Source organism: Diachasma alloeum, unplaced genomic scaffold (genome assembly GCF_001412515.2).
Source record: "Diachasma alloeum isolate Michigan unplaced genomic scaffold, Dall2.0 Dall_scaffold_00180, whole genome shotgun sequence".
NCBI lineage: Eukaryota > Metazoa > Arthropoda > Insecta > Hymenoptera > Braconidae > Diachasma > Diachasma alloeum.
The window spans coordinates 2,417,021-2,436,864 of NW_021680346.1; the positions used below are offsets into that span (position 1 = coordinate 2,417,021).

Consider the following 19,844-nt stretch of genomic DNA (forward strand, 5'->3'; position numbering starts at 1 on the left):
AGTCGTTTGGAAGCGGTGGGGGGTAATTAGGGGATTTGGTAGAAGTGAAATAGAATAAATGCCTAGGGGAATGCTTTTTATTAGGAAAATATGAAGAGCATTGAATAAATGTTGGCAGACATCAGCAGAATCATAAATTTTAATCATAATTTTAAATTTTAAATTATGAAGAAGCTAATAATACTCGTCAATTGTTAATTATTAAATTAATCATCAATTAAATATCCAAATTCCGAATTATTTTATGGATTAATAATTGAGTTCGGAGGATTGACGATTATTTGGCTAATCGAAAATCACAAATATAAATCAGCTTTTATGAAATTCAGAAATATTTGTCCAATAGTTAATTCACACTCACATATTTTCAATTATTTGCTTCAGTCAATTTAAAATCCCATTTTTGAATTATTTAAGTCATAGTCAATTGGAAATTTAAGTTATCAATTATTTCATAAATTTCACATTTCAACCCAAATATCACGAAAACTAGTAATTGATGCCGATCCCTAATTATTGAGTTTTAATGGGTCTTGTTAGGAATGAAGAGAATTCAAGGGGACGTTTATGAGGAAAATTGGTAAATTATTGAATAATGATGGGATTTTATGGCCTGTCTGACCAGATGTTTCCATACCTACTTGTTGATATTCCACGTCGTACACATTATATATTTTGTATATTCTACTTAGAAGTGAAATACATAAGACACTCCAATTCTAGGGGTTTTTCGTGAGGGATTCGTGGAAAACTTTGATCTCAATCCTTTTATGCAGTTTGAGGGACTGATTTTTTGAGAGGAAAATTGGAAAAATATGAAATATTTAGAGCTTATTCATTGGATAAATATATAACAACAACAACAACCACAACAACAATAATAATAATAATAATAATAAGTAGTGTTAAGAATGAAGAGAATTCCAGGGGTCTCCCTTTTTATGAGAACACTTGGAAAAATATTGAATAATGATATTATGAGGATTTTACGGCTTGTCTGACCAGATGTTTCCATACCTACTTGTTGACACTCCATGTCTGTCGATCCCCAAAATAAGAGATTTTTTAGGCTGCAATAGAAATTATATTTTCTAAAGTCCACCCAGAAGTGAAATTCATAAGATACTCCACTTCTAGGAATTTTTCGTGAGGGATTTGTGGAGGCGGTTTATCTACATCCTTTTATGCATTTTGGACGACTGATTTTTTTGTGGGGAAAATGTCAGGAGCTTTGGGTTGACATGAATTTTTTAATGAGAACGTGCGGGACGAATTCATTTGGATGGGGAGGGGGTAATTAGGGGGTCTTGTTAGGGATGAAGGGAATTAAATGTCAAGGGGCGGATTTATTTTTTTTATATCAATTTTTTTAACGAAAAAGTGAGATTCGATGATATTTGCACGGGTCAGGGTAATGGGGGGGGGTCCTTGTTAGGAATGACGAGAATTCAATATCACTTCTTTCTTGAATTTATAATTTTCTCGCTTTGATGTTGAACTGTCAGGGTAATGAGGTATGTTTTAAACTGAAGGAGAGCGTTCTCTATTTTTTTTTTTTTTTCAGTGAGAGAAAGCAATTAATTATGGAAATGATTTGAGATGTCATGAATGCAGGTTTTCTGGTTTTATTATGATTTCATTCGTGAACGAGTGAAATCTGAAAAGTATTGAAGAGCGATTGGATTTCATGGGTTGATTGACCGGATGTTCCATACCCACTTGTCCCATTCCACCTGATGTATTCATGAAGAGGAGCATTCTCTGTTTTTTTATTAATTAAAAAACGAGAAATAAATTTAAAAAATAATTTAAGATTAAATGTATACAGGTTTTCTGGTTTTATTATAATTTTTATTCGATTTTTTCGTGTATCAAATCAATAAATGATGGAGAATTTTCATTCGTGAACGAGTGAAATCTGAAAGGTATTGAAGAACGACTGGACTTTATGGATTGTCTGACCAGATGTTCCATACCTACTTGTCCCATTCCACCTGATGCATTCATGAAGAGGAGCATTCTCTATTTTTTTATTCATTAAAAAAAGAGAAATAAATTATAAAAATAATTTAGGATTGGTATGCAAATTTTCAAGTTTTAACATTAACATTGTTATTAACATTTTTATCTGATTTCTTCATGTATTAATTCAATAAGTGATGGAGAATTTGCATTCGTGAACGAGTGAAATCTGAAAAGGTATTGAAGAAGGTTGGGACTTTATCGTTTGTCTGGCCAGATGTTCCATACCTACTTGTTCCCATTCCACCTGATGCACTCATGAAGAGGAGGATTTTCAATTTTTTTATTCATTAAAAGGGAGAAATAAATTATAAAAATAATTTAAGATTAGATGTATACAGGTTTTCTGGTTTTATTATCATTTTTATTTGATTTTCTCATGTATCAATTCAATAAGTGATGGGGAATTCTCATTCGTGAACGAGTGAAATCTGAAAAGTATTGAAGAACGCTTGGATTTCATGGGTTGTCTGACCAGATGTTCCATACCTACTTGTTCCCATTCCACCTAATGCATTCATGAAGACGAGTATTCTCTATTTTTTTTATTCATTAAAAAAAGAGAAATGAATTTAAAAAATAATTTTGGATTGTTATGCAAATTTTCAAGTTTCAACATTTACATTGTTATTAGCATTTTTATCTGATTTCTTCATGTATCAATTCAATAAGTGATGGAGAATTTGCATTCGTGAACGAGTGAAATCTGAAAAGTATTGAAGAACGCTTGGATTTCATGGGTTGTCTGCCCAGATGTTCCATACCTACTTGTTCCCACACAACGGATAGGTTCCAGGTTCGATTCCTGGCCGGATAGAATGGTGAGATCAAACCATTTTTAAAGTCTTGATCAATCGCCATATAGTCTCATCAGACTCGAAGCGATATAAAATAAGCATAAAAAAAAAAAAATACTTGTTCCCATTCCACCTAATGCATTCATGAAGACGAGCATTCTCTATTTTTTTTATTCATTAAAAAAAGAGAAATGAATTTAAAGAATAATTTTGGATTGTTATGCAAATTTTCAAATTTCAACATTTACATTGTTATTAACATTTTTATCTGATTTCTTCATGTACCAATTCAATAAGTGATGGGAATTTTTATTTGTGAATGAGTGAAATCTGAAAAGTATTGAAGAACAATTGGATTTTATCGTTTGTCTGACCAGCTGTTCCCTACCTACTTGTTGCCAGTCCATCTGGTGTATCGATCCCCGAAACAAGGGGGTTTTAGGGTCGACATGAGAAACGCTGGTGAAAAGGCATGAATGACGCCCACTGCACCAAGATTTTTGAGCTTGACCCACATTTCTTTCAACACTCGCTCATGAATGTTTCACACTGAGTGTATGAACGAAATGAGGATTCATTCATTCGTTATTTTAAAATTCAAAAGAAATGGATGTATGAGGACTCTCGAGTTTTTGTGGGATTTTCTTCTCTCGCTCGCTGGGACACTCATTGAAAGTCAGTTTTCCAACGGGGGTTTGAATTCAATTTCGAATTAAATTATTCATGAATTTTTCTTTTATTCAGTACGTAACAAGTGGCGAAGATGCCATGATAACCTCAATTCTAGGATTCTTTAGTGGAGGATTTTCATTGAAATTCTTTTTTTTATTGAATAGACAATTTCGAGAAAATAATTTGAGACTGAAAATTCTATTGTTTACAATTTATTTATAAAACTCATTTTTAACAACTGCAGTTTCTCATTTTCTTATTAATTACACCACAAAGAAGAAAATCGAAGTTTTCTCTTAATTTTTTTTAAATTCGGAATGCCTAATCAGAACAAAAGTTTCTTATTTTTCATAAATAATTTCAATTAGTGAAAAATTGCATTCGCCACAACGTAGTCAATATATTTTTGCTGACAGTAAAAAATAGTTCTGCCGAAAAACTATATGTTCCACGTGAGAATATTTGCCAAAGTGGAACAGATTTACTTGAGAGAAATTAACCAACTCGACAGAAGAAAATTCAATATCTTTCACAAAAATTAAATTTTTGTCGTGATCATCAGAAATATCCCTAGAAGAATTCGAACTGTTGGCAGGAAAAAATATAATCTATTGTACGACAATCATTTGATCTGAGAGAACTCCATAGGTTTATACCATAGAAAGAATGCATTGACGAGGAAAGAATATTTTTTTCCCAAAAAAATTGTCCCGTCGAAATTATTTAGTTTTGCCAATAACACAGTTATCGGCAAGAAAATTGTAGTTTCCTCTTGAAATTATCATTTATTCCATGGAAATTATAAATGTTTATTGGACAAAGATATACACTACTCAATAACATTCACTTGATGAAACCGAAGCCTCATATAATTGTCTGTAGCACGAATGTATTTGCCCGAAAGACATGTAAATGTCTCACGAGAACAATTACTACTACGAAAATTATCATGTTTTGGTGGAAATTTTCTTTTTTATACCTCCCACGGGTGAAAAAAACACTTTTACGCACTCGTATCAAAATTGTGTATTTCGATACGAGTGCGTAAAAGTGTTTTTTCACCCGTGGGAGGTGTGGAGCTCTCGCCAAAGGCGAGCTCTACCACTTCAGGGGTCAAAGAACACTTTTTTTCATCACGCTGTGTGTAAAGTGACATTTTACGCACGCTCCGCGTGCGCAAAACCCCGCTTCCCGCACATTGTGATAAAAAATAGGATTCGATACTCGCGGGAAAAGTGTTTTTAGACTCGTGGGATTATATCACTCGCCTTCGGCCCGTGCTATAAACCTCCCACGAGCCCAAAAACACTTTCCCGCAATCGTATCGAAATATACTATTTTCTCACGATGTGTGGAAAGCGAGATTTTACGAGATTTTAAAACGAGAGATTTCGCTTTGCGCACACGTGACGAAATAGTATATTTCGATACCAGTGTGCAAAAGTGTTTTTTGGATCGTGGAAGGTTTATAGCACGAGCCGAAGGCGAGTAATATAATCCCACGAGCCAAAGAACACTTTTCCCATGAGTATCGAACGATATTTTCCATCACAATGTGTGAAAAGTAGGATTTTGCGCACGCGTAATGTACATAAAATTTCACTTCACGCACATGTGATGAAAAAATGAAAAATTTCGGATTTGATTTGAATAAACTAAACAAGAAAGAACCTAAAAAATTCATTGTGAACAGCACCTCTAACATTCGATTCCCAGAATTGACTAAGAATTCATCTGAGTATCATTTTTTTTCAAATTCACCTGCGACAGTGCAGTCTTCTGGTAGAAATTGATCCCTTCCAGAACCGCAGTCTTCACTCCGCTCCATTCAAATTCGAATTAACACATCAAAAAGGTACATCTCCATGAAAATAGTTTTACACAACCCCCTGACAATTAATCCCACTCCGCACAGGTCACCCCATCCTTGAAACCCCGGCGCCCCCCTCCCCGAAAATCCTCAATGAAAATCCATCAACGGCCTCCAATCAATACCCCAACACCCAACGAAACAACGATAACAATGTATCGCCTTGGCCCAGAAATCCCGCAGACGTTCAATTCATCTCGCATTTTCAGACTGGCGCAAAAGCCCGCGATCTCCCCCGCGTCGTCGCACTGTGAATCCTTCCGTCATGGGGGCGCACGAGTGGAGTGTCTGCGTCGATAAAGCACACCCTCAGGGCCAGTCGGTGAAAGCGCCCTAGGAGAGCTTGCGGTTTATCCATTCATCTCGACCCGTTTCATACAATCAAACAGCACAGACTATTTTCCGAGGTGCGTGCTGCCGAACCCAGTGATAATTCATCATTAATCGGACATTTGGAGTCGTTGAATCGGTGAAAACGATACTGAATATTCTTGGATACTGTGAGGTGAATTGTCGGGTGGAATCCTCAGGTGCTTCCAGCGTTTCAGTGTCAAATATCGAATAAAAAATCAATAATTTTTCACGATCAATATATTAAATTGCACTCAGACGTGATGAGAGGTGGATTTTTATCGCGTCTGAGACATTTGTCGGCTGAAAAATCAGGGGAGTAAGCGTGTTCCGTCGATTAATTGGGGAGATCAATCGAGACGAATGTGAGAGTAAAGTATTGTCGATTGAAATTATGAAAATTCCGTCATTTTCACCGGTAGGAAATAAGTGAGGTAAAAGTGTTCTTCCGAGGGAAAAGCAGCCCGGCGAGCGACGAGGCCCCGGGATTTGAGCAACAGGTAATTTTATTTTTACCCAGGGAGAACAGACCTCTGTGCTGTCAGACGCAGTGGAAGTTTTAAAAATTATTCCCCATGTTCGGGGGTGAAAAAGAGTATTGGCGTCTCCGTCGGGGTTTAATTACGAGTTTTGATTTATGGGGCGGGCTATCGGTTACCGGAAGTAGGTTAATTACTCGGCGGAGCAGCGATGGAGGCCGGACGCAGCGGGGATTGTCCGATGCAGTTGTCATTGGACGTCGGTTTTAGGGAATCTGCAGGTTTTGAGTTTACTTCGGGTTTGGAAACTAATAGCCTTGATTGCGCGGATTATTTGACCTTGAACTTTTTCTGCACCTGCGTAGTATTTTCTTGGGGGCTGGATTGGGGGCGGTGAGATGGGACGGAATATTGTTCAGGATTTGCGGGAATGAATATAAATATTAGATTTTTTTTTACAATTTTTTTCAGAAATGATATATTGTATTTTATGTTTTGTGGTTTGTGCTTTATATTTTATGTTTTGTTACGTTTGTAGAAGTTGAAAGAGGAGTATAGAAGGGGGATCTCGATGAGAATATTTATAAAAAGCTATTTTTGAATATTTCATTTTTTAATTCAGTGGCGGAGCGGTGAAAGGGTTCAAGTTGATTTCGTTCTTAGCTGAGTTTTTGCGGAATATCTCGGAATCTAAGGGAGATGACGAAATTTTTGTGAAAACCTTTTTTGTAGAGAGAATTGAGAGTTATGAAAAAGGTTATAACAAAAATTCTGGTATCTGCCTTAGATTTCCAGACATTCATTGAGAACTGTGCAATAGTCGAAATCGTCATTGAATTTAATTTTCTTCGCCATTCGATCTCGAGAGAATAATTTCTTTGTTACAAATAAAATAATCATGTGGATACACTGAAATTAGTTCTGAAGAGATCTTTTGTCGCGTTGAATCAATTTACTTGTGTACAAAAAAAACTTTCCACCAACACATGATAATTTTCGCAGTAGTAATTGTTCTCGTGAGACATTTATATGTCTTTCGGGTAAATACATTCGTTCTACAGAGAATTATATGAGACTCCAGTTTTATCAAGTGAATATGATTGAGTAGTGTATATCTTTGTGCAATAAACACTTATAATTTCCATGGAACAAATGAGAATTTCAAGAAGAAACTACAATTTTCTTGCCGATAACTTGTTATTGGCAAAACTAAATAATTTCGAGGAGACAATTTTTTTTGGAAAAAAATATTCTTTCCTCGTCAATGTATTCTTTCTATGTTATAAACCTATGGAGTTCTCTCAGATCAAATGATTGTCGTACAATAGATTATATTTTTTCCAGCCAACATTTCGAATTCTTCTAGCGATATTTCTGATGATCACGACAAAAATTCAATTCTTGTCATAGATATTAAATTTCCTTCTATCAAGTTGGTTAATTTCCCTCAAGTAAATCTGTTCCACTCCATCAAATAGTCCCACGTGGAACGTATGGAGGCTTAAATTCGTTGAAAGCAGCCTAGGACAATTATTTAAAATTAATTTGCGACGTGATCACGGATTTTTAGAATTGAATTAAGCGACCAAGCCAGAAATAATAGAAATATCTACGTAAATTTTTACAGGAGGAAGCGGGCTCGATGCCGGAGGCTTCGAGTTCGGGTGTCGGCCCAGACGTGATGGGGGTGGCCGACGAGGCGGATTATTCGACGTTCGAGAATAGATCGGGCCTCGCCGAGGACATGAAGTTCCTCGCAAGTATGCCTGAACTGTGCGACGTGACCTTTCTCGTCGGCGACACTCGGGAGCCGGTGTGCGCCGTCAAGGCCGTACTCGCAGCAAGGAGCAGGTTGCTATGACGTTCTCATTCTATTTTCCACACCCCTCCATCGGTGTATTTTTAGGTCGGTTTTATTAAGATCGTTGGGGAAGACTGCTCCCTTCAGTTTCCTCCCTTCTTCAATTTTCTGAGGTTTTTGTGATGTAAAATATTCTTTCTGACGGCATTTAGAATGACTTCGATCATGAGATTGGTTGTATCATCTGTTTAAATAATTATTTTGAAACTAATATTCAGGAAAAGGTAAAAAATTTTAACGTTGGCGCAATGTTGGCTGCCAACGTTGGGACAATGTTGGGTTTCAATGTCGCGGCAATGTTGGCGGCTAACGTTAGGATAATGTTGGCTATCAATGTCGGGGCAACATTGGCTGCCAATGTTGAGACAATGTTGGCTATCAATGTCGGTGCAATATTGGCTGTCGACGTTGGGAAAATGTTAGTTGCCAACATCGGGGAAATGTTGACTATCAGGCAGCATTATTCCAACGTTGGGATAATGTTGGTTGCCAACGTTGGAATAATGCTGGTTGCCAACGTTGGAATAATGCTGGCTGCCAACGTCGGGGCAATGTTGGGAATCAACCTTGGGACAATGTTGGCTGCCAACGTTGGGCAATGTCAATAAATTAAATTCAATAAATCATTGAATCCAATTTAAAATCCATCATCATAAAAATTCCATCCGGAATCAAATCACCAATTTATTGACAACAATATATTGACCATGTTGTGATGAAAAAAATTTCCCACTTGTTATAGAGTCTTCCATAAAATGCTTTATCAAGCTCCTAGTCCTCAACGCAAGAAAGAACCTCCGCCCCGTGAAAAGCTGCGATTTTTCCTCAAAAGAAGCTCTGAACCTCTCCTCAATCTTCAAAATACTGCGCAACAGGTAATCTCAACATATTTTTCAAAATAAAAACATAATTTTCGCGATTCACGGAGAAAGAATAATTCCCTAATTGAGACTATCTCTTTGCTAAACCAGAGCATGACAATTTTTCTTGTTTAATAATTCTATAACTTAATTTTATTATTATAAAATTAATGAATTATTCAATTATTTGTTTGATAATTCTATAATTCGATAATCAGGCATTTTATTATTCATCGAAGTCATCGAAATATGCAGTGGAATCAAAAACGAAAATAAAACCGAATGAAACCACTCAATTTTTTTTTCAATTCAGAATTCAATTCCATTTCGTCAAGTTCTCAAATCAGAAATTCGTTCAATTTTAGAAAAAACGAAATATTATCAAGTTGGGAAAGGTTTTTTCTCCGAGTCATACAGTGAAATCGAATGCAGCAGTAATTTTCGCCGAGATATAACGAATGGAATAAGTTTCAATGCCACAAGGATTTACCAAAACTGTTAAATTGTCTGAATGTACCAGCAAATGGCTGCAATTTATCCGATTATTTGAACTGCAAAACAGTCAACAAACAGTTGATTGATTGAATTATCACACGAACCGGTGATAACCATAAAGTACAATCACCACCACCTAATTATCATTTATCCTGTCAATGGGAAAGAGTTAAATGTGTATTTGTTGTGTCGCGTACAGCGGTCAGGGTTCACGCAGCAGTTGGCTCCCATCCAAGAGGTACTTTCAATGCAAAATGTCGATTCTCAGACTTTTTTTTATTTTCTAGACAAGAAAATCTGCTTTAAAAGAATGAAATGACAAAAGTTGCAGAATCTGTCGTAGACTATTTCGATAAAATCTCGGAAACTAGTAGATTTTCGAGGAAATGTGATAATACCTTTTTTGTAGATAAATAAATTTTCTACAAAAAATTCTTTATGACATTTTTCAATAAACCTAGTCGTTTTCGAGATATTTACCAAAGAATCTAGAGTTAGTCTTCTGATGCATCTCATTTCTTCCCTTTAATTCATATTAATATTCTCTGCGAGACGAAATTGTGTGAATTATTTTTTATAACATGCGTTGACTGACCTATGCATGCCACTAAACTATAACTAAAAAGCTCGTTGAGAAGAATGGAGAGAGAATTTATTCAGGGGAACCTCTACTGAGGCCTGACCATAGCCTGTTTGCATCACTGGAACGTGAATTATTTCCAGAAATACCTTAGGATTTCTGAGATAAGTAGAGTAGTAGCTGATAGTGACGATTAGCTTGCCCGAAAAATTGGGATGTGGACCAATGGGCTTTGCTGTGCGCTTTGAGAAAAATTGTTCTGTAAATTTCCAAAGGCCTCGACAAAGTCATGCTGGGCTGATGGCTAAGCGTTTGGCACGTGCATCGTGAGGATCTGCGGAGACTTTGCTTTGTATTATTGATGATTCATGTGAATTGTTGGGGGTGAGAGGCTCATGCTAACGTTTTTGTTCAATGGTAAGCCACAAGCCAATCAGCATCATACTTTGATTATCGAGGAGTTCGAGCCCGATGTGTTTCGCCAGCTCATCGAGTATATTCACACGGGATGCGTCACCCTGCAGCCGAGAACACTGTTGGGTATGTTAATTTTGATGAGTTAAATGATGGACCGGGATCGGGATCAATCATTATATTACAGTCAAGGCGTTATATAAGATACCTTAGGGGCAGTAGGAGAGTGGAATTCCGGGAATCCGTATACCCCCACTACGCGCGCTGATAGAGAGGAGAAAAATAGGGATCAGCGGTTTGAAATAAGATACCTCGCTCGTTGCGCCCGAAGTCTATGGAATATTCATTTTCACTGAATGGATATTGATAGCTAATCAATTTATACGAGTTTAATGTTTTGAATGCGTATGGCCCGCGTTCCCTTTTCTCTCTACAGATAACCCCGCGTGATAGAATGGCAGCTGATGTTGGGGGATTTTGGGGGACTTGAGAATAATCACTTCTGGACAGCTGAAGTACAAATTATTGAAAGTACGTAAATTAATTGAATTTTAATTAGGCTTTATTCTATTAAGATAATTCTGCGTCATCATTTTAATAATTATAGCCTCGAAGAAAAGAGGTGACCCTTGGGATCGTTTAACCCTTCTGATTACTTCACTTGACTCTCACGTTTGAACTATTGACCCTTAAGGTCATTTGACCCTTATGATCACTTCGTTCGTCCCTCCCGATTGACCCTCAACTCCGTTTGATCCTTATAATCACTCTTTTCCCGCTGAAAAATTATCGAGGCCATAGGTATCTTATCAGAAGCCCACGAAACTAAACATTCGGGAGGCGATAAAAGTGCTGAGAGTGGGTGTAAGCCTCAAGCGTTCGGAGCTCGAGGTATCTTATAGAGAGGTATCTTATATAAAGCCTCGACCGTATTAATATTGAGGGAAGTTGCACCTTAAAATAATTGAAGTTCATTTATCCTCATGGAAATTTTGAGAAATAGTAAAAGAATTGATCTGAATTTTAATTTTAATTTTAAAAGCTAAATTTTCAACAGACTATGAATTAAATTTATTATTACAATTGGTAATATAGCATTGTTCAAATTCGTAATTTGAACATTTAATTGATGATTACTTTAATAATTTGAAAATTGTTGGGTGATGTTAAGCAATTGACCAATTGAAACTTCAATTTAATTTATAATTTATCAGTGTAGCGATCTCTGATGCTAGCTGATATGTTTTTAATCTATGAAATTTTATTTGGAGGCAAAATTTTTTTAATGTCATGAAGACGTTACAGACAATGATAATTTTTTTACTTATGATTTTTAATGGCAAATCAATTCTCTTATTTTCTATTCATTGAAATCGTGGAATATTAAAATTAGATTGAAAATATTGCGTAATTTTTTTTAATTCCCTTCAATAAATACTACTTAATTAAACTTTCAAATGAACATGTCTTCGATATATTTTTATAAAATGATTCCTTATCAATATAATTTTATATTTATAAATTATATGTTTATTAAAAACTTTTGAATCAGAAATTTTTTTATTGAAAATAGTCAATAAAAATTCTTCAAAATTATTGTACTGCTTTGTTTAAAATTGATTAAAAAGCTTTATTTGGTATTTTCAATCTTCGTAGTTAAGATTACAACAGTGAAAATCAAATTATTCGATTTCGCATTAATTTCAAAATTCCAATGGTGTAATAAAATTCGAAATATCACTTCATTTTATTTTTCCACGCCACTGAATAAACAATTTATTTATTAAATAAATCTACCCTAAATGCTTTTAGTATTGAACGCCATCGATGTGAAATTAATTTACTCTTGAATGTACACGTAAGAATATTTTGTAAATATGGGCCTCAGGTCGAGCATTATAATAAATAAATAAATAATGAATTGTTAAAATGCTTGAACATTTGACACACTTAAAAAATTGAAGCATCCTTTAATGTTTTTAGGAGTAATGAATGCCGCTGACTACTACGGTTTGGACGAATTGAGAAAAGCATGCGCTGGTTTCGTCCAGTGCTGCATCACTGTGGACACTGTCTGTGCACTTCTAGCGTCTGCCGAAAGATACATCCAATATAAATGTACAAAATCACTGGTTCAGAAGGTATTTACTCCCTCTTTATCACCGTCAAGTAGTTCCATCCGTCAGTAATTGTATTATCTCGTATTCTCCGGCACAACAATTTCAAGTATTTAATCAGAAACGAATTCAACCTTTGATTGCTAATCTCGGAGGCTCGCATCCATATCAGAAATCAGAATTCTTTCCTCGAAAATAGACGAGTGAGTGGTGATGAGCGAGCTGTTGGGAAACTCAATTTTATCGAAGATATTGGGAACACACCTATTTTTCAGAGATAAAATCCAGTGGCAACGTAATTCAATTTCGACGTAATTCCGTTAGGTGGGTTACAGATGCTATTTGTTTTTCAAGGTTCTGGAGTTTGTCGATGAACACGGAAATGAAGTACTCAATCTAGGGTCTTTCACGTTACTTCCTCAGCATGTGGTGAGGCTCATCCTAGCCAGGGAAGAGTTGCGAGCTGATGAGTTCACTAAATTTCAGGTATTGTTGTAGAACGAAGGGCAAAAACAGGACAGATTCGTTTAATTTTTAGCTGTTGAGTTTTAATTTGGAGAAACTCATTTCGTTGTCGACACGCATAAAAAAATTGTGTATGCATGTTTCATTCTGACTCTTAGATTCTCGGTAATCGAAAAAATTCCGTAAAAGAGAATTTCAAGACGTAACTGGGGAGAATGGTGCAGATGTATAAATCAGAACTACAGTTCAAATAGTTGTAATTCAAAGTCGTGGTTCGAAAAGAACTAACTCAATTCGTTCCTCAAAAAAGCACTAGACGGTTAAAAATTTAAAATTAAAATTAATCACAGTTCCCACTGATTGTTCCAAGAAATTATAAATTTTGAATGACAACATTCCTTCAAATTTCAGTGGAAATGTAACTTTTTTAGAAATTTCCAAGACTTTGACCGGAAATTTCACTAGAAAATTTTGAACAATGTGTCTCACCTGAAATTTAAAAAGGCATAACTCAAAAAGCCTCGAGGCCTACCCCACTCTCGGCACTTTTATCGCCTCCCGAATGTTTAGTTTCGTGGGCTTCTCATAAGATACCTATGGCCTCGATAATTTTTCAACGGGAAAAGAGTGATTATAAGGATCAAACGGAGTTGAGGGTCAAACGGGAGGGACGAACGAAGTGATCATAAGGGTCAAATGACCTCAAGGGTCAAGAGTTCAAACTTGAGAGTCAAGTGAAGTAATCAGAAGGGTTAAACGATCCCAAGGGTCACCTCTTTTCTTCGACGCTATAATTATTAAAATGATGACGCAGAATTATCTTAATAGAAAAAAGCCTAATTAAAATTCAATTAATTTACGTACTTTCAATAATTTGTACTTCAGCTGTTCAGAAGTGATTATTCTCAAGTCCCCCAACAATCCCCCAACATCAGCAGAGAAAAGGGAACGCGGGCTATACGCATTCAAAACATTAAACTCGTATAAATTGATTAGTTATCAATATCCATTCAGTGAAAATGAATATTCCATAGAATTTGGGCGCAACGAGCGAGGTATCTTATTTCAAACCGCTGATCCCTATTTTTTCCTCTCTATAAGCACGCGTAGTGGGGGTACACGGATACACTTATATAACGCCTGGACTGTATTATTACTTGAACCGTATTTAGTTTGAATTTACCTGAGTTAGTTCTTTTCAAACAACAACATTGAATTACATCTGTTGCAAATGTAATTTTGAGATAAACCACTTTGAAACCTCCAATACATAAAATTATATAAGCGTAAAATGCGATTTATTTTACAATTCCAGGCGGCATTAATGTGGAGCAAAAAATACTGCGACAGTAATCCAACTATTCCCCTGCAGGATGTAATCGGAAACTTCCTGGAGTACATCCAATTTCACAAGATCCCCGCGAATGTTTTAATGCGCGAGGTTAATCCACTGAAACTGGTGCCATCACCCATTATCATGAACTCGTTGGCCTATCAGGTGCGTGTCACGTAAACGGCTATTCTCATACATCACAGGAATTATTTTGATCTCACTGAGAGCAAACCCGGGCAAATGGGTCAAAATGTTCTCAACGCACTCAACAATGAGTACATAGCGCAGTGCGTTATTATTCCAGTGAGATGAACCCAGTGGTAATGTACAGTACTGCAACGGCATAGCATTTCCATCGGTTTTAATCGAATGACGAGGGGTTTATGAATTTTTCAACTGTGAATTTTATTTTTTATTTAAATTGTAACTGTGAATTCATGTATTTTTTAATTGCGAACTTCCATTAGGGCATTTTCCATTTGGATTTGCTCACACTGAGAGCAAACAATTCTCAAAAGCCAGTGTCGTTGGGGTTGGGGTGGGAGTTCGTCATTTCTTTTTCTCAAATGTAGGCATTGTTGAGCCCTATAAAATTCAATTCATTTGATACTTTTTTCAATTTTTGAATTTTTCCAAAAATCAGTTGTCCCACGATAACTAAAAAAATGTTTTGAATTCATTGAATAATGGCTTAAAAAATTTGTTTGGATGCCCTTGTGATCGAGTTCGAAGCTGAAGGCGATAGCAATAATCGTTGTTTTGATTTATATATAAATTTGCAAAATTTTTGTATTTTTTGAAAATCGGAATTCCGGGGATATCTTGAGATATCATGCGTCAAATGTATTCACTTATAGCTTAAAATATTAGTTTTAATGCCACACTGTCGAAGTTGAACGATAATTACGACAGCTATATCTGGTGATTTTATTTTTATGATGATTTTTGCAAATTTCAAATTTTCCATCATATATTAATAATAATCGACAACAACGGCCTAAACGTGGCTTATGTAGACGACAAACCTGTGGAATGCAGAGCCGATAAAAAAGCCAATTTCAATAATTAGGAAACCGTTGAACGAAAATAAAAACACCGATACGTGAATAGGAAATATAGCTCCTGCAGTAAATGCCACGTAGTTAGGACGAGAATGCCAGCCCGTGAAGCAACAAAGGGCTGAGGGGAGTGATAGGACCGCAAAAAAGACAATCGGTTGTATGAAATAAAGGGATAATAAGAGTAATGATAATGATAACATTCAGCTAAGTTGAAAATCTGACACAATTGTTTAAAAATCAATCTCATTCAATTTAATAATATGAAACGAATAATGAATTTTTCATCACGCTGTGACGAAAAGTGAACTTTTCGGCACGTTCCGCATGCCTAAAAGTCCAATTTCCGCCACATTGTGATGAAAAATATTGTTCGTAACTCGTGAAAAACTTTTTTGCACTCGTTACGAAATATACTAATATACCACAGAAGAAAATGATGTGCAAAATGACCATTCGGACGTGTATTGCTAATTTATTAGTAAAAATAACTGTACCATATGAAGACAAGAACAATTTCCCACATGTTTTCTGGGTATTATTTTGCAACATTTGAAATCTTAAAGTAAGATGTCTCTCTATATTAGAAAGAACCCAAATCGACTTTTGGTGATAAAAATTTGGTGCGCGAAATTAAGACTCAAAAATTAAGTGTCACAAGGGTCAAAATAAGGGGGACAAGGGTCTAAATAAGGGTAATGAGGGTCACAATAAGGGTCATAAGGAATAAAGAATAAAGAATAACGGTCATAAAGGTCAGCGTAAGGGTCACGATCCTCAGAATAAGGGACATGAGGGTGAGAATAAGGCTCGCAAGGGTCGGAATAAAGGTTACGAGGGGCAGAATAAGGGTCATGAGGGACGAATTTGGGTCACGAGGGGCAGAATAAGGGTCATGAGGGTCGAATTTGGGTCACGAGGGGCAGAATAAGGGTTCAAATGGGGGTCACAAGGGTCACATTAAGGCTCATATGGGTCAGATTAAGGGTCACAGGATCAAATCTCAGATGGAGGGCCCAAATAAGAATAACAGGGGTCAGAATAAGGATCATGAGCGTTATCTGTGGGTCATCGGGGGTTGGCGAGCGGAGCGAGCTAGTTATTACATAGAAAACGACTTGACTAGATGATTTGTTGCAGGCAGACCCCACCAGTGTCGACCCAGGTAAGCTCTCTCCCCACAGAGTGAGGAGACAGGGTCGCAGTATGTCAGTACAATCATCATTGGATCCATGCGGTAGTAACACGACACTGAGTTCGTGTGGAAGTGATGCTGGCTCTGACCAGAAACAGCACTCTGGTAGCAACTAACCTCTGGCCCCGGCCGCCTTGTTGGCGGCCACTGCGGACGTGACACCTGCGGAAACACCGCCGAGGAGTGTCGCTACGCCGGATCTCAGAGTTATTGTCCATACACCGGCTGTCACGCCACCGGGGAGCTATCACTCGCACAATGACGACGAGACTAATGCTATGCACGAACATCAAACTACTGTTGATGTGCATCGAGAGAACATTGAACAGGCGAATGAGCCCGTTGATAAGACAAGTGGCCTCTATATTCGTCTCGTTTTCAGGCAAGAGGGACGACCGGACATCGTTTGGTTCTATAAAACTCACAAGTTTTAGGTTCGTGGCATTATCGCCTAGATGCAACTGCCAGGGAGGGCTTTTTATGATATTTTTTCATCGCCCTTTTTTTGGTTCAATCTTCTTTAAAGTTCAGTAGCGAAGCGGTCAAATTCTTGGCTGAGTTTTCGAAGAATATCTCCGAATCTAAAGGAGATAGCGAAATTTTTGTTATAACCTTTTTTGTGGCGCTTAATTCGCGCTATAAAAAAGGTTATTACGAAAATTTAGCTATTTGCCTTAGATTTTGAGATATTTGCTAAAAACTGACCAATTGTCAAAATCGACTTGAACTGTTTTACTGTTTCGCTACTGAATTCCGAATTGAACGTCAAATTTTATTGTTTAATTCTCAAAGAAAGTCTTAGTTTGATTTCACATTTTGAAAATTGAAAATGAAAAATCTTGTATTGTGGAGAAATTGGAAATTTTATTTGGGTAATGACGATTTTTTTCATGAATAATTTGTAAACAATTCTTTGGGTTTTTATTATTCTTTAATACATTGGATTGTTTAACCGTTTTTCATTATTCAATGCCACAAATATGAATTTACAAGTGAAAGTCATCCTTTTTTGCAGCCAAAAATTTAAGTCTTACAAAAATCCATTCGATTCGCAGGAATTACTCTAGTAATGGTTCCAGCGAATTCCAAAAATTCCCCAATTAATTATTTTCTTTCTTTAAACATCACATTTCATTGCTGACATTTCAACGGATAGCTAATTTATTTTTACATTTTTTAATTTTAATTTTTTTATTGAAACTTCTGAAAAAATTCAGAAGTTTATGATTAGAAATGCCGATTTTTTTTCATAAATAATTTTTAAACAATCAATTTTCCACAAAAAATGAAATTCCAAATGTTCCAATAATTTTCATTAGCCATTTATCATCTTATAGTGATTCTTTCATTTATTAATTAATTTAGAAATTATTTTTAAAAATAATTCAATGCCAAAAATATGAATTTATGAGTGCAAATTCATCCTTTTTAAAATTATTACTAAAATATTATCAAGAGTAATTTTAACTATTTTCTTTGTTTAAATAACACATTTGATTATTCAAATTTCAAAGGAGATAAAAATTTAGTTCTCCATTTTTTAAGTTAAACTTTGTTATTCAACCGCCTGAAAAAATTGAGAAGTTTATTATTAGAAATGACGAGTTTTTGTCAAAAAAAATCCCAAAAGTTCCAATAATTTCCATTAGTCATTTTATATTCATTTATTGATTTCTTTAACCATTATTATTTAAAAATAATTCACTGCAACAACTATAAATTTACAAGTGAAATTGATCCTTTTTAAAATTTACAAAAATTTAACTTTCCCAAAAACCAATGATTCCACCAAATTCCGAAAATTCACTAATTTAATTCTGTTCATTTCCCCTCCAATCGTACTATCCCCCCATTCCGTTCTAATTAAATTAGTCGACCCTCCAACTCCGTAAAAGTTAATCAGCTTAACCAGCCGGTTCGAATCTCCCACGAGAGATAAAAAATGTGTGTTAAAACACAAGTGTTCTAAATTAATCACAACATATCGAATCGAGACATTTTGATCAATATCAGTGAACCGGAGAGACTCGAACAAAGCATAAACTCTATATTTGATACTAGGCACGATAAAAACTAAACCGAACAAATCCATCGCAGTCATTAAATTCATCCGGCACGTGTGGTTGCAATGAGTCCCCGGGTTTCGTAATCGACAATTACACAGGTAATGATGATGATGGTCACATTATTCATCGCACTTATCGATCCATTCCTTTGTGATAGTTTGTTATTTACGTTTTGAATTATATCAACTGTTGAGAATTTTGAGAATTTAATCAATCATCGGGATCATCGTGAAGATTCATTCAGTCCATGGTACGATATAATTAATGCTTAGAATAATAGATGTTCATTTAACTTGACATTCATAGGTAATTCTAATTGCACAAACATCGAAAACAGTCATTCATCCGTGGATTATCACGCAGATATCGTGATACGGCCATTTCAAATTTGTTGGTTGTAATAGAATGAAAAATTCTGCAATTTATGATGTAAAAGTATTAATAATCGTTGAATATTTGTGGAACGGAGTGTCATGTATGCCGAAATAAAGGCGAAATGGTAAAAATTTTATTGTTAATTGAGGTAGTATGGTCTGACTAGATTTGAGAAAAAAAAATTGAAATGTTAGTCAAGGCTTCATATAAGATACCTTAGGGACAGTAGGAGAGTGGAATTCCGGGAATTCGTGTACCCCCACTACGCGCGCTTATAGAGAGGAGAAAAATAGGGATCACACGGAGAGAAATATTCAATCAAAATTACCAGAAAAAAGACGTAAAAATTACGTTTCGAAACGTAATCTGGGAGCGAAGTAAAATTCAATAAAAAGTGTCAATCGTCACGTAAATTCTACGATCTGTTCCGTAAAAATTACGTCCGACGCCTCACGGCTAGCCATGAGTCACCGTGAGGGGGAGATTTTAAAAACACGTTCCGTAATTTTTCCGGAACTTTTCGTAAAAATTCTTAAACATCCAAGAATTTTCATGTTCTGAGGCATAATAAGTCTTGAAGTTTCTGTTAGATTTTACAACTTCCAGAAAAATTACGTGACTTTTTCGTATATTTTCGGTGACAGACCCGAAAATTTACTGAATGTTTCAGATTTATTCTCTTATATTCCTATAGAAATTCACTGAAAACGATTCTCGCTTGCGGATTACGTGAAATGTTCCGTAATTTTTCTTGAATATTTCTCTCCGTGCAGCGGTTTGAAATAAGATACCTCGCTCGTTGCACCCGTATTCTATGGAATATTCATTTTTACT

The 19,844-nt window shown here is 35.9% G+C and overlaps 1 protein-coding gene across 1 annotated transcript; it reads left to right on the top strand.

Moving 5' to 3' along the window:
* The first annotated feature begins 5,990 nt into the window (after positions 1 to 5,990).
* LOC107044233 (serine-enriched protein) lies at positions 5,991 to 17,106 on the top strand. Its single transcript, XM_015266039.1, has 9 exons — positions 5,991 to 6,212; positions 7,819 to 8,042; positions 8,795 to 8,927; positions 9,607 to 9,645; positions 10,410 to 10,527; positions 12,385 to 12,542; positions 12,873 to 13,004; positions 14,299 to 14,481; positions 16,515 to 17,106. Exons 2-9 carry the CDS (start codon positions 7,834 to 7,836, stop codon positions 16,683 to 16,685), a joined length of 1,143 nt encoding a protein of 380 aa, XP_015121525.1. The 5' UTR covers positions 5,991 to 6,212; positions 7,819 to 7,833; the 3' UTR covers positions 16,686 to 17,106.
* The last annotated feature ends 2,738 nt before the right edge of the window (positions 17,107 to 19,844 follow it).

What these genes read in the sequence shown, in the direction of transcription:
- LOC107044233 (XM_015266039.1), top strand. Translation starts at nt 7,834, where the DNA reads ATGCCGGAGGCTTCGAGTTCGGGTGTCGGCCCAGACGTGATGGGGGTG. An exon ending in AGTTGGCTCCCATCCAAGAG is followed by an intron (nt 9,646 to 10,409) that starts GTACTTTCAATG and finishes TTCAATGGTAAG; the next exon opens with CCACAAGCCAATCAGCATCA. An exon ending in GCAGCCGAGAACACTGTTGG is followed by an intron (nt 10,528 to 12,384) that starts GTATGTTAATTT and finishes TAATGTTTTTAG; the next exon opens with GAGTAATGAATGCCGCTGAC.